This window comes from Linepithema humile, chromosome 5 (genome assembly GCF_040581485.1).
Source record: "Linepithema humile isolate Giens D197 chromosome 5, Lhum_UNIL_v1.0, whole genome shotgun sequence".
NCBI lineage: Eukaryota > Metazoa > Arthropoda > Insecta > Hymenoptera > Formicidae > Linepithema > Linepithema humile.
The window spans coordinates 13,811,209-13,828,765 of record NC_090132.1 but is presented as its reverse complement, the minus strand read 5'-3'; the positions used below and the strand labels follow the sequence as shown (position 1 = coordinate 13,828,765).

The 17,557-nt window shown below is 33.3% G+C and overlaps 2 protein-coding genes across 5 annotated transcripts in view; one reads left to right on the top strand and one right to left on the bottom strand.

The window, feature by feature from the left end:
• Nucleotides 1–1,496: 1,496 nt before the first annotated feature.
• LOC137000183 (uncharacterized) lies at nt 1,497–2,189 on the bottom strand. Its single transcript, XM_067356138.1, has one exon. It carries the CDS (start codon nt 2,187–2,189, stop codon nt 1,497–1,499), a length of 693 nt encoding a protein of 230 aa, XP_067212239.1.
• A 659-nt stretch (nt 2,190–2,848) lies between these two features.
• LOC105679543 (protein tyrosine phosphatase domain-containing protein 1-like) overlaps nt 2,849–17,557 on the top strand; it is a 70,700-nt gene continuing 55,991 nt past the window's right edge. Inside the window, exons 1-7 of one of the 4 annotated variants that reach the window (XM_067356092.1) lie at nt 2,849–3,212; nt 7,306–7,524; nt 8,049–8,245; nt 9,108–9,230; nt 15,758–16,047; nt 16,464–16,674; nt 17,065–17,187. In XM_067356092.1, coding sequence (XP_067212193.1) covers nt 3,151–3,212; nt 7,306–7,524; nt 8,049–8,245; nt 9,108–9,230; nt 15,758–16,047; nt 16,464–16,674; nt 17,065–17,187 — 1,225 coding nt within the window. In that variant the 5' untranslated portion in view covers nt 2,849–3,150. Of the gene's footprint in view, nt 3,213–6,793; nt 6,972–7,305; nt 7,525–8,048; nt 8,246–9,107; nt 9,231–15,757; nt 16,048–16,463; nt 16,675–17,064; nt 17,188–17,557 lie in introns of those variants that run through there. The other 3 variants (XM_067356093.1, XM_067356094.1, XM_067356095.1) reach the window with 3 other exon arrangements.

Sequence of the window (17,557 nt, the reverse complement as noted above, 5' to 3'; positions counted from 1 at the left end):
GGTCCCCACCCGGACACGGACCTCCCCCACCCAGATCTGGGTGGGGGGAGGACGCCCCGAGGTCCTATCATAAAAGAACAGGGTCTCCGTCTTCTGCGGGGCGACCTCTAGTCCCATCGTTCGTATAGAGTATACGACCGCCCGGGTGGCGGCGTTTGCCGCGTTCCGGGCCTCTCTCCAGCTCCTCCCCCGGGCCACCACCAGGGTGTCGTCCGCATAACACAGCAGACGACAGCCCGGGGGAAACGCCGTGCGGAGCACTCTGTCGTATGCGAGGTTCCATAATAGGGGTCCTAGCACCGACCCCTGAGGAACCCCGCAGCAGACTTCCCTTCTGCTTACCCGCTCCAGTTGATCTCTGTACTGGAGCGTCCTGTCGCGGAAATAGTCTCAAAGGACCTCCCTTATGTATGGGGGAAGGCCATGGGACTCCATGGCCTCCGTCACACATTCCCAGGGGAGGGAGTTGAAGGCGTTGACGATGTCTAGCGACACCGCCAACGCCACATCCCCGTCCCCTACAATTTGGTCCGAGAGGGCCCGCAGATGCACAATCGCATCTGTTGTGGATCGGGCCTCCCGGAACCCAAACTGGTCCTCCGATAAATTGGGACCACCATCCCGCGACAGGTGCTGGACGATTTGGCCGGCAATGATTCTTTCGAATAGCTTACCGACCTCGTCCAGCAGGCAAATCGGCCTGTAAGCCGAAGGTTGCTCCGCCGGTTCCCCTCCTTGCGAAGGAGCACAAGGTTCGCTTTCTTCCACAAGGAGGGGAAGGTGCCCGTCCTGAGGCATGCGTTGTACAATCTCCTCAGGCGGGCACCCACCACGCCAAAGGCCAAGGCCCATACACGGCTGGGAACCCCGTCCGGGCCGGGGGCTTTACCAGCAGCCCCCAGCCTTTTGGCCGCCTCGGATAGCTCCCTCTCTGATATCTCTAGGTCCCTGGTCCAAGTGGGGGGGGGGTCCCCCCTAGGGGGGATGTGAATGTCTCTTATCGGAAAGAGACTCCCCACCACCTGGCCGAGGAACCCAGGGTCCAGCATCTTCGAGGTTGGGGACGCCGCCGGTCTCAATCTGTTGAGTACCAGACGGTACGGACGCCCCCAAGGGTCCCGGTCGAGCTCAGCGAGCAGCTCCTCCCAGGCCTTGGCCCTGCCGATGGCTGTCCGCAGGGAGCACCTTGCGGCCAGGTACTCCCCGCGCACCTCTGCAGTGCTTTCATCCTCTCCACCCGCCCGTCGTCGGGCCCTGAGGAGATCGCGTCTAGCGGCGTTTACGCTCCTTCGCAGATCTGTGATCTCCTCGTTCCACCAATACATGGCCCGACGGGGGGCGGGCTTTGATCGGGGCATGGCCATGTCGCACATGCGCTCGGCCATGTCTCCGATCTCCTCGGCTTCGGCCCCGGTGTCGACGAGGTCGGGAGGATCCGACCACGCCTCCACCAAGGCCGCCGCCACCAATCTATCTTGATTCAATTGGGCCAGTGCCTACCTTCTAGGGGGTTTTTCGCCCCTGTGACGATGGCGGCGGGTCAGCACCTCCTGGGGGGTGGCAGTCAGGACCATCTCTATATAGAGATGATCCAAAAGGGACTCTCGGTTTGCCACCTCCCAGGTCCTCACCAAGTCCGCGGCCCGGGGGGAAGCCCACGTCAAGTCGACAATAGACTCCCCCCGGGGGCGGACGCAGGTGTTATTCGACCCCCTGTTCTGCAACAGGAGGCCAAGACCCGCCGCCCAATCCAACACGGCCTCACCCCTGATGTTGGTATACCGGGAACCCCACGCCTGAGCCCAGGCGTTGAAGTCCCCGGCCACCAACACGGGATGGGGGAGGCATCGGCGAATGCCCGCCCCCATTGCCCGCAAGTGTTCTCTAAACTCGGGGTGAGGCCGCTTTGGTGAGGCGTATACCCCCACCACATATAAGGCACCCCACCGCGCTATGACGAACTCCACCCCCCGTTCCACTAGGGTAAGGAGGGGGGAGCGCGGGGAGTGCCTCCTTACAATGGCGACAGAGCCGTTCGAGGCCGAGACCCAATTGGGATTGGATTCCGGCATCCGATACGGCTCCGCCACCACTCCTAATCCCGCATCACGCCCGCACAGATCCCCCAGGAACAAGTCCTGGGCACGGCGAGCGTGATTTAGGTTGGCCTGGAGGAGTTTCGTGGACATTATTGGTTCTTAAGAACCTGTCCCTCCTCCAGGCCACTCGTGCCTGCTGTTTCGGCGACAGCTAGCGGTGGATCTACGTCCATGGCCTCCGCAGAGGGATTTGATTTCCCCTTTTTGGACGACTTCTCCGTTGCCGCCTGTTTTCCCTCCTTGGTTTTGGGAGGGGGGATGGGTGCCTGTGTGGCAGCTCCCCCCTTCTTCTTATTGCCCCCCTTGGGGGGCTTACACGCCGGCCCCCCCATGCGGTGGGAGGCCGGTGTGCGGTGGCCCTACTAATTTCAACTATAAACGACATAGCCGTCTAATAGCCGTCTTTCCAACCTGTTTTTTCTCACTAGGATGCTAATATCTGGGAACTAATTTAGTACTTTTTTTCGTCTACTATATCGATATCTCATGCACACATATATAAAAATATTCATACATTATGTTGCGCCCGCAAATGATCTTTCTGTGTTTGGCGCTCGCTAAGATTCGCTCATTTTGTAAATAGAATTTAGCATTTAAGAATGGTATAGTATATCGTCGAGTTATTTGTGTTGCATTTTGTTGCTTATATTCAATTGTTTAAAGTTGCTTATTAATTAAATTACTTTTGTTAATAATCTCGTTGGTTGACGGCGATCTGGTAACGCACCTTTACATTCGCGGCTCACTGTGACGTGCTGCCCTCCGTCAATCAGCGAGGATATCTCCAAAATCATTTTGGGGGAACATACTACTGCCGCGCACTTGTTTTCCAGTAAGATACAGGCGCTAGTACGAGACACACTGTCAGTCGCTCGAGACAGGCAAACATATTCATTTTGCGGAGCGATCTCGCCGTCTACAGTCGGACGTCCGTCGTTGCCTAATGACATAACGCAAAAGCATTGGGAAAAATAGAAGCACCTCGCATGTCTTTGCACCTTGCACGCTTAGCATAATTGCATGCTGCTACGATCTGTGGATTGACTAGATCATGGGCCTGGGCTCCACCGATGGACGGGCCGTTCACGAATCAGGAAGTCGTTCCGGCACACGGTGAGTCGCTTGATCTTGCTCGCATGAATAAATTATCTCTTAATAATTTAATGATTAGACCGTTGCTTTCGTACGACGGCATTTGTTACGATATCGCCGTCGCCTTCGCAACAACTTTCGCGTAACAATCGCTACGGCGGGAACGTTATACCCCCGCCGAACATTCTGTCACGTCAAAAATCGGCACTCGCAAAAAAAGATTATAACAAGAACACTTTTTAAACAACAACAGAAATTTTAATTTACATAACACTGAACAGAATTTCACAGAATAATACTGTTAAATATTAAACACCGCTAAGCTAGCAGACACGCGTCCGCACTCTTCTGCAGCTCCCGAAAATCTCAACCTGTCATTTTATTTTTAATCACCAAGCAACCATTCTCTTTATTTACTACATCCTAGTAACCATTTTCTTTTATTAATAATAAATCAACATTTACAATTTCCTAGCAACTATCCTCCTTTATTATTTATAACTCCGCAAATCAATATATTGTTCGCGGTTCCATCAGCTGTTAAACGCAATACTGGGCGACAAAAATCAAAACAGTGAGAACGCAACAATTAGTTTTCGATAAACTAAGTTTCTAAACTAAATTTTGAGGGTTCCATGTTGTTCTTCCATATAATTTACATTGTGGGAACATTCGTACAAATTGTATGATTGATGCATGAAGAGAATATTGTCATAAATTAACAGTTTTGAAAGTAAAGAGAAATCCTCTTTTTTAATTTTTGTCTTTCTTTCAAGTCTATGCTTCCGCAATGTATTATTAAATGTATTTTAATTATAGAAAAGGATTTTTAATTGTATGCAGACAATCAAAAAATCTACGTGTAAAAAATCATATTCAGTCGGTAACTCCAGAATCTCCTTAAGCATGTTTTTTAAAACGAGACACCTTGTATATAGAGTCCTGTTGTATATACAGGGTGTCTTGAAAGATCAGAGCCAAACTTATACAGTGTCTTAATAGGGTCTAATAGGTGAAAAAAGCTCATATAAACTTATGTACGAAAATGCTTTATTAAAAAGTTATAAGTGTTCAAAGATTCGTTTTCCTTCAGTAATTAAGTACTTTTATAGAACATGCATCAATTTGTTATATTTCTGCAACCAATACCGTTTTCTACATGTGATTCTTGCTGGGATTTACTCAGAAAAACCTCCCCTACAACATATCTTAGCGGCAAAAGAATCGGTGAGGTGTATCTGAACAATTACCAAACAATTATGCTCATGATAAATCTTTAAACGTTTATAACTTTTTAGTAAAGTATTTTCATAAGTTTATATGTACTATTTTTACTTACTGGACCCCATTAGTACACTGTATAAGTTTGAGTGTATTTCTGAACACCCTGTATATTGATATATAAAAACATTGATTTTTAACGATAATAAATGATGCTCTGCATTATAGACTTTTGTTCTTTTAAATATGTATGATACATATTTCTTGAATAGTTACGAACCTATAATGCAGTGTCATTTATTATCGTTAAAAATTGAAATTGCTTAATTGGCCCGCTTAATTGGCGGCTCTAACTGCGACAGCGAAATCTTTACGGCAATTTATCGTCGTCCGAGTGGCGTCTCTGTGTTTTTCAACACACGTCTCTTGCAAAGCCTCCCAAAATAACGACGACGCCGACCGCGACATTGGAAATCATTCATGCTAATTAAACACACCCGTGATTCAGCTGACCGACGAGGAATTTCTACAGCCAATGAATATTCGCAAATTGTAATCTGAGGAGAGCAAAGCTGTCCTTGTTTTTTTCAAAACGACAACACGTGTAAAATTGTAAGTTGACAGTTTTCTCTACATGCACAAACTGAAAATTTAATTGCTTAAAAAATTCGCAAATTTAAAGACACAATTTATAGTGAAAAAATTCTGAGAAACAATACTCTATATTTTTATATTGTATAATTTCTGTGTTTTATCGTCTTTTAAAATTTATGTGTCCGGCTTTTCATTTTTACAAATCAATAATGTATGCGCATACATGACACATACATTTACACACGCGCGTGTGCGCGCACGCGCGGGCACGCATAAGAATATGAGTCATTATATGATAATCAAATATAGAGGGAATTGTCATTGGGAGGGGGGGGGGGGGGGAGAGTTTTATTCTAATACTGTCAAAAATAAAATATTATGTTATATATATTTTTTATTTTTATAATATTTACAATATTTACGAATAATATAATTGTATATAAATGTTTGTATGTTATTTTTTACATGTAATACGATTTTATATGCCATAATTTTGTATTAGCAATGCAATACGTGAGTATAATTATTCGGATACCCAGGTACCCGGGTCATTTCTAAATGACAATACTAAAGGCTGTCAGCCGATCTGAAAAGTCTTTTACCGTTTTGTAATTTTTGTAATAACTATGGAGAAAATAAATGATTAAAAAGGATGTCCAAATAAGTGCGCTTTTCACGCGGCTAAATTGTGAGATGTATGCACGTATAGACGTGCCAGCGGCGAGTGTTAGACGACAATGAAAAGTAAGGCATTTATCCGCTTGCTGCTCGCGTGTTATCCCTATCCTCACAATCAAACTTTTTGTTACCATATGATACTTTTCGCTGTCACGCTTAAAGCGTACATTCTACGACCTATGGTCTAGCCATGCGAAATGTGCGCTTATTCGCTAATTCTTTTTAATTAATTTCTCCATAATTATTGCAAAAATTGCAAAATAGTAAAAGAGTTTTCTGTTTGGCTTATTGTATTCTATCCGCTCACTAGCGTTGTCGTGGTTATTTTGAGACTCTATAAAGATGTCCCAGTATTATACAGGGTGTCTGTAAAAATTAGGACCAAATTTGTACAGTGTGAATAGGGTAGATGTATATGAATCTATGTTCGAAAATGCTTTATTAAAAAGTTATAAGCGTTCAAAGAATCACGAGCAATTGTTCGATATTTATTCAAATTAGATTACTCACCGATTATTCTGCCGCTGAGATATGTTATAAAACAGGTTTTTCTGAGTAAGTCCCCGCAAGAACCATGTGGGGGGTAGCTGTAAAGATATAACAAATTAAATTTACGTATGTACTGTAAAGGTACTTAATTATCGGAGAAAAATTTAATTTTAATTTAATTTAATATTATTCTCCCTTTTTCTTTTCTTCTGTGGAATCTTTCTCAATAACAGTTTCTTAGTTGACTTGTTTCTGCTTTTATTAATATATTTATATGAATTTTATAATAAATTATATTTAAAAATTTTTTAAGAGATTAATAATCAAAATAGACGTTTAAATTATTTTCTAATGCATATAAACTAACAATTTTTGTATGCACTTAACAAATTTAATAAAAGAAGAACAAGAAATTTTAAATCCACACTTATTGCTAAGAGGTCATGCACCTCAATGTACTTTATCATGCATTAAAGTGTACGTTTATGAGCACTTCAAATAATTGTACCAACAATCTACACATAAAGAAGTTTGACGATTACCCCCATGCCTGACGCAGGCGCAACTCTTATGATTCAACAATAGATAAAGCGGCGTTGTTGTAGCGGAATTGCCAGTCACTATGCGCTTATCCTGGTGTGTTAACTGCTTTCCTTACATGACAAGTATTAAACTTATGCCGTATGTAGTTTAATCCATGTGCGTTTAATAACTGATAAACAAGAAGAAGTGATTTATAAAATTACTTTTATGCATGGCTATGGGTTGTATGAAAAGCATGTAAACATCTTTATTAATGTATGTACTTTAATCTTGTGCTTGCAATTGAAGAATTTTTTTTAGATCATCATAAAAACTTTAATGCCTTACTATAAACACACACACACACACACACACACACACACACACACACACACACACACACACACACACACACACACAAAGGTTTTATATTACAGAAAATACATTCAAATCAGTGATATAACTTACTATAGTTATTATTACTAAAATTGGTAATAAAAATTGTTAAAAATTTTTTTCTAAAAATAAAAAAATTATCATAAATCCTATAATTTCTTTCAAATATATTTTAAAGCAAATTGTGATTACCATCAGTAAATTTCGATTATAGAATGGATGTAAGTTCATTAATTCCGGCGGGTCTTCAAAGTGGACAAACAGATTTGTGCGAGGTTCAAGCGGGATATAATAAATTTTCAGAAAATTTACGAAAGTTTACACCACAGGCTATACAATGTGCTATTTTTTGTGGTGGATCTAGATGTAAATATGAGAATTCAAAAACTTGGCCACCTGTCCATATGGCAATACAGAACATCTTTTCGCATTGGTAAGCATTATTATTTATTAAATTTTATAAAAGAACAAGAATAAAGTAAATTGTTATTAACCAACAATAAACAAGAATAGAATATTGCCAATAAAATGTTATTATTTTTTGTTAACTTGATAATTTAATTAGTTAATTTTAATTACACCTTTTTATAATTGTGAAACTTCACCAAATTACCACATTAAACATATATTCATTTACTTATGTATAGTTTTGAACTACTCTATTAGGATATAATAACTATCTAGTAACATTTATAACTTGCTTAATATTTTATACCGGCTTAGAAACATGCATTCTGTTAGTCATCTTATTATTGACATTATGTCGATGTATCGTTGAACATCGATCATTTATATAGATCAAATATGTATAGTTGGCGTATTAACATGTGTTTTCTTGCATCAGTATAAATAATTAGAATAAAAATCAAACTAAATTTATTATTGTGTATGTTATTTATTCATAAAATACTTACATTAGTTCTCTATCTAAATGTTTCTACGATCTAAATATTTTAGGGTAACTGATGATGTTCTTGCAATGGCACGACCCAACACTGCGCAAATAATAAAGAAAGATATAATTGCCCAATTCCAAGGATGGAGTATTAAAACCATAATAAACCTGCAAACACCTGGCGAACACGCTAGCTGCGGTAGTCCACTCGAAAACAGCGGCTTCACGTATGATCCCAATATTTTTATGAAAAATGACAGTAAGTATTACAAACATTTACTAGAATCTATAATATTTTCAATGCTTTTTAATTATCTTAAGTTCTTTTACTTGTTATCGAGATAAATAATTTTATAAAGTTTTAGTAATAATCTCTTTGAGATTTACACAATAAAAATGTATAATATAATCAATATAAAAAATTGTATCTTATAATTTTATGTATTGTATTATATATCTTAATATATTTAATATCTTATAATTTATGTGATATGTGCATATAATAAAACAATTTTTTATATAATTAGGATTAATTAAATTATTATCTTATATTAAAAGTTTTGTGATTGCACCATATGATGTGTGGATAAATTTAAAAAAATATTAATTTTTCTATATTTCTTTAACCTTTTTTATAATATTTTTTATATTGCTATTTTATTGAAAAATTTAACTGTATATATAGTGTAAAAGAATTACTTACTTTCATTACCACGTTGCATTACTACATAAATAATGCAATATTCAAAAGATGCATTCAATTTAACTTTATCGCATTTACATTACAATATGCAAATTGTGCAATAATGATAGAGTCTGTAATAAAATGGCTGTAGTAAAAAATTAATTATTTTTAAGTAAATAGATGTTATGATGATAATGGAATGGAGGGAAGTTTGTCCTTGTTAAATACACGTAGAATCATGAACGCGTCTCTCCCTCAATCCTAACAACCACCAGCTAGATCGAAGAGGTGCACAATATAACATGCAATGCAGCAAAAGTATATATCTATATGAAAATACGAAAGCCCCGAAATAACAAACGTCGTTTTCGCGCATTTATATGACGTTGTACGTCAAACTGTCCTAATATTTATCGACCACGTAAATGTGTTACAGTTTACTACTACAATTTTGCTCTAAAGGATTATGGAGACGCTACAATGGGAAAACTTCTGGATATGGTCAAGGTTGTGGCCTTTGCCGTACAAGAAGGAAGAGTAGCCATTCATTGTCATGCCGGTAAATCGATTTTTCACATAATACACTTGACCCAATTACATCTCTCGCAACTATCATGGTATTTTGGTTTTATCGTATGAGTATCGAATATGTATGCGTAAATTAGTTCATGTTTATCGAAATATTCTTTTTATTTATTAACTCTCCGTTTCTTTTTTAATAAATAATCTCAAAATAAATCTTATTTAATGAAATAATAATTTTTTTCGAAAAAAATGCTTGTAATAATACAACTTTTTTGCCACATTGTCTAATTATCCTTAAGACTTATCTATGTTTTTATTATTTTTATATTTTATTTATTTTTGTTATTTTTTATTAATATATATTTTTATTCGTATATATATATATATATATATATATATATATATATATATATATATATATATACGAATAAAAATATATATTAATAAAAAATAACAAAATACTTGATATATATATATATATATCAAGTGATAATGCATTATTCAAGAGATATTTAAGGTCGTCATTTAAAATGGGATACCTCTTGAATAATGCATAAAGAAAAATGTTTCAGACAAAAATTGTAGTATTGAGGTAAGATAATTGAAAAATGAATTTAACGAGATATTTCATAGTTCGTGTAAAATTATGTCAAATTAAAGTATAAAATATCTCGTAAAGTATTCAATTTTTGGCCATCCTATCCTTAAAACTTTTTACGCCGAATATTGCGAGAAATCGATTTATATAAAAAAATCAGGGTAGTTCCATTTAAAAAAATAAAAATAACCTTTATATGATCTTGAAAAATTGTTTTTTTCCGAAAATTAATTTTACCATTATTTGTCCCTCTTGAGACCGTATAATTTTTGTCTGAATTTTTTCTTTAAGATGCATTGTTCAAAAGATATTTAAGATCGTTATTTAAAATGGGACACTGTATATATAAATATATATAGTCATATGTGCTTAATATTTAGTGAATGAATGCAACTTTATTGATGATTTATGAACTTTGAAAGTATTGATCTAAGCAACGCATGAAGCATGTTTGTTCATGTACGATATTACCATAGTGCATTACGTGCACACAGTCTAATGTACATAATGTGCATGCAAACTTTTGCATGAAATACTACAAGCAAAAAATAATAATAATTTTAATTAAGAATGCATAGATATAACCACTATAAAATTTAATTTATGATTTTACAAATATATATACAGTGCAATGCAGTTTTTTTTATAAATATTTGCTTTAATTGCTCGATGTTTCTTATTATTTGTTTAGCAAATTGCTTTCTTTTATACTTATACCCGGTAAAAAATTTCTCATATATAATCATGTAGCATTTAATAGAGTTATACAATATTTTACATAATTGTGTAAAAATATGTATAATTATACATGACGAAATATAAAACGTTATATATATATATATATAAATGGAGCGACTGCAGTATAGAATTACATGTAAGTACTTTTTATACATACTTATATATAATGTCCACAATATTTTATATATAATTATATATGAATCTCTGTTAGTCTAATATATGATTATGTATAAGTCTTGCATCATGTATAAACATATATAAGTAAGAAGCAAATTTCAGATATAGTCATACGCAATTGTATATGATTTTGTATAAACGAGAAATTCTGGCTAATTGTGTCACTTTTTCCTTAATTTCACTTAATGCCTTGATTTAAAAATATTTTACTTTTCTAAAAGTTTCTATACCTTTTTCTCATCGCGCGCGTGCATGCAAGAGAGAAATATAAACAAAATAAAATAAAAAAACACTATTTTACATTTATAAGAAATATATGTTATTTATTGTATTTCTAAATAATATGAGAAAAATAAATAACATGAGATATAAATACATTTTATGAATGATACAAATAGTTCGAAAATTAGTGCTTGGGGTATTTAAAGAAGAGATTTTTAAGAAAGGACCTCATCAAGTCACTCTTACTGCCCATACAGCACAGAACATTGCAATTACATTGCAGCAATGTTACAATCTTGCAAGTTGCAATGTAATATTGTTGAGACATTATTGCAACCTGTAATTGTAATATTTCATGAGAATGTGACAGCAACATTCCAGTAACATTGCAATAGCAATATTCGGTAATTGCTAGTTCGTTCGTTTACCGCTATGCGACGCGCGTTGCAAAATCTATCTCGTATTTAAGTTTTAGTCATGATGATTATATGAAACTTGCAAAGAGTGGCTAGTAAGATTAAAGACATAGTAATTATTTTTATCAGTTTAATTTTTCTGATACGACCTCAACACAGGGAATTCAGATATTGAACTGATTGTTCAAAAATTGGACAGATAAATGTCCGAATAAATAAAAATATATGCAACATTATTCTAAGATTGCAATAACAATGCATTATTGCAAATTCATTACATTGCAATATTACTGTAATCTTTCGTTACAATCTTCCTAAAAGCGGACATTTTAACGTTGCTGCAATCCCACAGCAATGATGCAACAACATTTTGCAGTGAATTTGCAATATTGCAACATTGCGATGAAAGATTGATGCAATGTGTATGCAATCTTTGTGTACTGTATGAGTATATATATATATATATATATATATATATATATATATATATATATATGATGTGATGTATGTATGATTATGTACTTTATGTTTGCGCAATAAAAACACAACAAAATAAAACAAGAAAATGTATATTTACTCATACACACCTTTATATAATCATATATAAATATATATATTCATATTCATTTATATATAGGTGTATCTATTTATGTATGGACAAATTCGGTATATAATTTTGTATAATTAGATATGTACTATTTTTGTCTAATTATGTATGAGAAATTTTTTACCGGGTATGTTCAACATATAATATCAAAAAATTAAAATAAATATATAAACTGATATTTATAAACAAAAGTTTTCTTAAGATCTCTTCAGTACAAATAAACAATTTTTTTGTAAAGCAATCAATATTTAAAGCATTTGTTAAAATATAAAATCTTTTATATAACAATGATTGTTAAATAATAAAATAATTATTAAATAATAAATAATTATTATTTGTCAGAAAGCAATTGGTTTATGAAAAATTTAGTTGCTCGCTATTATATAACTTAATGAATAAAATTATGTAATTCAATAAAAACGTTATTATCAAGAATAAATAACGATAATCCATTGCGCTTTATTTAATATAATTTATTAGCATTAGCTGACATTGCCGCGTCAAGAAAGTTCAATTACGTTAAAGCACAAAATACAGATGGAGCTATAAGCAACCTTGATCTCGTAACGCTGTATATTTTTACCTTTCAAAAAAAGCTGTTGTATATATATTTAAATTTATTTATAAAAAAAACTATTGTACATTTTAAATAAAAAAATCTATTATACATTCTACCTATAAAAAATATGATGTCAGAAAATGGCGCCAAATAAAAATTATAAATTATACATATCATTATTACAAAAAAAAAATTATTTTATATTTTCTATGAAACATACATTAAATAAAAACTAATGTCAATTTAAAAAATATAGAATAAACTAATTTAAAAGAAAATTTAAATTTGATCAAATTAATAAAAATATATCAAATTTAAATTTTATCTAAATAAAAAAATATTTAATGCAAGAAATGGATACTATTTATATTTTGAGTTCTTATTTTAAAAAAAAGGGTCCTTTGTCACAAAAATATTAACCTTTACAACACTTTTAAAATGAGATATTACTTTAACAGGATCTTAAATTCAAAGGGTCGAAGCTCCAGAATTTGACTTTAGGCCGGGAAGAAGAGATTTTCACAGGAGGGACTCTTTGAAAAAAGAAGTATTTTTTTAAAATAACATGCACTCAACCATCTTTGTCGTCAAAAATTTGAGATAATATATTGATTAGTCTCTCCTTTTTATGGTCGAAGAAAGGACAAATTTTTCTTTATGTGAAATGTAAACTAGTGTAGCCATTATTTTCGTTTTTAGTTTTACTGATTAAAATTATTAATTTTGCGTGTAAAATTTCACGAGTTTTTCCGCAATTTTAAAGGGGTTTAACCTCCTGTAATTCGTAAATTTCACAAAGTTTCAAAAAAATTTTAGAGTAAAAAATATTACTTTTCTATTGTTTTTTCAAATCTGAAGTTAAAACATACCCTTACTTTAAGAAAATTTTGAAAAACAAGCCTATCCCTTCAAAAACCCTTCAAGAAGAGATTTAAAAGGGTTCAAAGATATTCTTTTTGAATCCAGAGTGTCGATTTGGGGAAGAGAGGGGGGGGGGGAGAAGGAGGAGGATAAGTACTATAAATTTTTACAATTTTAAACTAGATTGCAGAAAATCCCCTTGAAAAGGCATTTTTTAACACCCTATTCACTCTTTAAATAAAAATTTACTTGTGATTCATTTAAAGCATTTCTTTCAAATATTTTGCTTTTTGCTTTATATTTCCAAACTTTTGGTAACAATATAATTCTTTTCATACAACATTAACATTTTTTCAAATATATTTATATAGAACAAAAAAATTAAATTCTTGAATTTATTTTATAATGAAATTATAAGTTTGCATAGGAACTCTATATAATGTACATCAATCTTATAAAGAGTTAGCTTTAAGATTCCTGAATGTATAAAATTAAAATAAATTGATCTCTTTCTCTCTCCAACAACAGAGAATCAGAATGTACCAAATTAAATAGGGAAATAAAGGAAGGAAAAGCGAGAAAAATATATTTTAGAGTTAATTTTTTACTTATTTACTTTAATTAATATTTTTTCTTATATTTAATTTTATATATTTTTATTTAAATTATTGAAACATAATAAGTTATTTTATATACCAAAGAATTTCATCGATTTTTTCGATTAACAATCAAAGGTGATTTTTAGCTATCATTATTCAAAGTAATGTTTAAGGATGTAGGATAATCGTCCATATTTAGATCGATCGATAGGTTTCTTCGCAACGGTTGCTTTGAGAAATTATAGTGAATTCACAATTACAATAATTAATATTGGCTTATATCTGTAGGAGAAATCATATACAGAATAAAGTTATAATACAGTTATAGAAGTTTATAATTTTATAATTATAATTATAAACTTATGCTCATTCTTAAAAAAAAAAATTATATCTTTTATTGTCGCAATACTTGTATGTATTAACTACTATGTATTAATTATGTATTAATGTTACTATGTAATATTACTATGTATTACTAATATTACTCTGTATTAATTTTAATTCTTTTATTCTCACTGTTATTTACATATTTTATAAGTCAAAATCAATATAATCAAATCCAGTTGAAGAATAAAATAAGAATGCAAAAAATTAAATGCAATAAACGCAATTAGCAAAATTAATTTACAAGATTTATTCACGTCCGTATTATTGCGATCAGTTGGATTGATAAAAATTCTACAACTTTAGAAATGTCTTGTGTGCATGTGACGCAATTTACAATTAGTTACAAAGAGAAATCATATAAAATTCTATCATTTGTGTAATAAACTTAAGTTATGATACAAGGGCCATTTGAAAAGTTTGTGGTCTGATAATAAAAAATTGTCTTTTTTGTTTTTAAATTATTTTTATTTTTTATATATATCTCTGAACTTCAAAACATTTTATACAGCGATGCATTGCCTTTATCCCATCCTGGAAATCCGATTTCTGGAAAAACTAATGCTGCAAATGAGTGCCGTATTTGTTATTGGCACGTGTCCATAAAAGTGTTGTTTTCATAGCAACAATTAACGAATTGAAGTATGATTTGCGGCCACATCCGCCTTATTTTCCTGATTCAATTCTTTCGTCTGACTTTCATCGCAAACTTGGAAAAATTTCTTAGTGGAAAGCGATTTTCCTCAGACGATAAGCAGCAGTAAACGATTCCGTAATGGGATAAAGCCAATGCATCGCTGGATAAAATGTATTGAAGTTTAGAGAGATTATATTAAAAATAAAAAAATAAAAATAAAACAAAAAAGACAATCTTTTATTATCAGGCCGCGAGCTTTTCAAATGGCCCTTGTATCATCTATCAAATATGTCTTATTACATACAATAGATATTTTGTATACATCAACTTTTCATTTTCTGCTTCAGGAATGAAACAATTACAATTGACATCTTTGTCTCCAATTGTGATATTCACAATAATACTCAATGAACATTTTTTGAAAAATAATGCAGAATTAATAAAGTAATGTTTAGGCTCATTCTACAATAAGTCGTATGTCGCTGACAGATGTCGGATACAAGTGTACTGAGCTATCAGATATCGTTAATTGTACAGCTTTTGTTTGTTATACAGCTCATTATGTTTGCGCCTGATATCCAACAGCGACATATAACTTATTAATTTCCTTTTAATTGGCAATTTTTATTAGAAACGTCTTTGTTATACTATAATTTTTTGCCTACTGATATAGCTCATTTACTCGCTTGTATTTCATTAATAAGTTGATAATTATAAGTCTATTATAAGTAACAAAACAATGTCGGAAGTATTTCAATTTCAGGTCTTGGTAGAACTGGTGTTCTGATCGCGTGTTACCTCATTTACAGTCTTCGGGTGAGAGCGAATGATGCTATAAGGTTTGTCCGCATGAAGCGCCCATGTGCTATACAAACGCGCGGGCAAATACTTTGCATACAGGAATTCGAGCACTTCGTGCTTCCGCAAATGATAGTATTTCCTTTATATAATATAACAGGAGATCGTAAACTTTATAGTCTTCAATCATACATGAAGAAGCAATACAACATTTTACACGGATATGAACAACGTACCTTCAAACATATTCCAAAAGTAAGAAGCATTTTATTTTAACAATGAAAAAGATAGCTGAATACATAATATTGTAAAAAAATTTTTTTGAATATTTTCATGAAAATAATTGAAATATTTTAGTTTTCAAGAAAATGTAGATTGTTAGAAATAAAACACTTAAAAATATTCAGCCTTTCTCTTGTATGTGTGTGTGTTGTATAAAAATATTCAATTTTTGCTAAAAAAATGATTTATTTTCTAAATGTGAGCGTAATTTATTTTTTAAATTGATCCGTCTGTAATCTATTTTGGATTTGCTTTAAGTCATTATTGTTTTGTTCTTGAAGTACTATTATTAATATTATAGATAAATATTAATTTGTTATTGTTGTTAATATAATATAGATTGTGCTCTGTAGAAAATACGTTTACTCAGTTAATTATGTAATTTCTAGATTATTTTTATTATTTGCGAACGGATACTACAACTTTGCGATTGTCAGGAAGACAATTCGCCTTCCGAAATTACATATACAACCTCTAACGTGCCTTTTACACAATTGTTTATTTGCCACATGTTGGAGAAATTTTGTGATGGTAAAAATAACATGTGGCACTCCTATTCATGGGCGGAATCCCTTACGGACTCTTCGTTTGAATACTCAAGTGAGAAGTATTACATGCTCGTTTAGTAATTAGCAATTTTATGATATCTAATTAACTTTCACTTCGTCCTGATTGTTTAATTAAATATTACTCATATTAGTTGTTAAATCAACTTAATCCGATGTTATCTTTGTAAATTAATATATGTAAATTTCATTTTTATTAATTTAAATACATGTTAAAAATAAGATAAATGTCTATCATCAAAATACTCTAAATATACCATTTATATTTATTTAAAAAAAATTTTATATGTGGTTTAATGTTTTAAAAAAAATTATTTTTATGTTTATTTAAAAAATCTAGTATAAAAATTTGTAATAAAAACCTAACAATATATCTCCCTCTCAAACTGTATATATGTATTTACAAAATAATTATATTTTATAGCATCCACTAAAGCATGTAATAGTAGTCAGGGATCGTCCCGAGATACTTCCGAGGATATAGGAAGATTGAGCGATGTGTTTTGTATGTCACCTGACACTCCTTCTTGTGACTCTGCATTTCCAGGTACGTATTACACACAATTCTACTAAAAAATTGCTTTTTTTCGAACTCAATAATGCGAGGTATCTTCTTTTATAGTTTTTTTTTAATGCTGAATATAATGCTGTTTTAAAAATGTTTCATCGCGACACAATTTTGAGAAATTCAAGCTCAAACTTTTAAAAAAGGGTTATTTTGACGTACTTGATCATGCTATAACTATGGTATGCGACGTGTTTTTTGGAGAATTTTTCGTGTACATTACAGTTAACAAGGTTTTGTTAAATAACAATTAAATATTGTGTTTGCTACACCGCAAGCAGATTATAAATGAAACTAACAAGGAAAGGGACCCAAGTGTCCCCCTCCGATTTTGACGAGCTTTAAATATGTT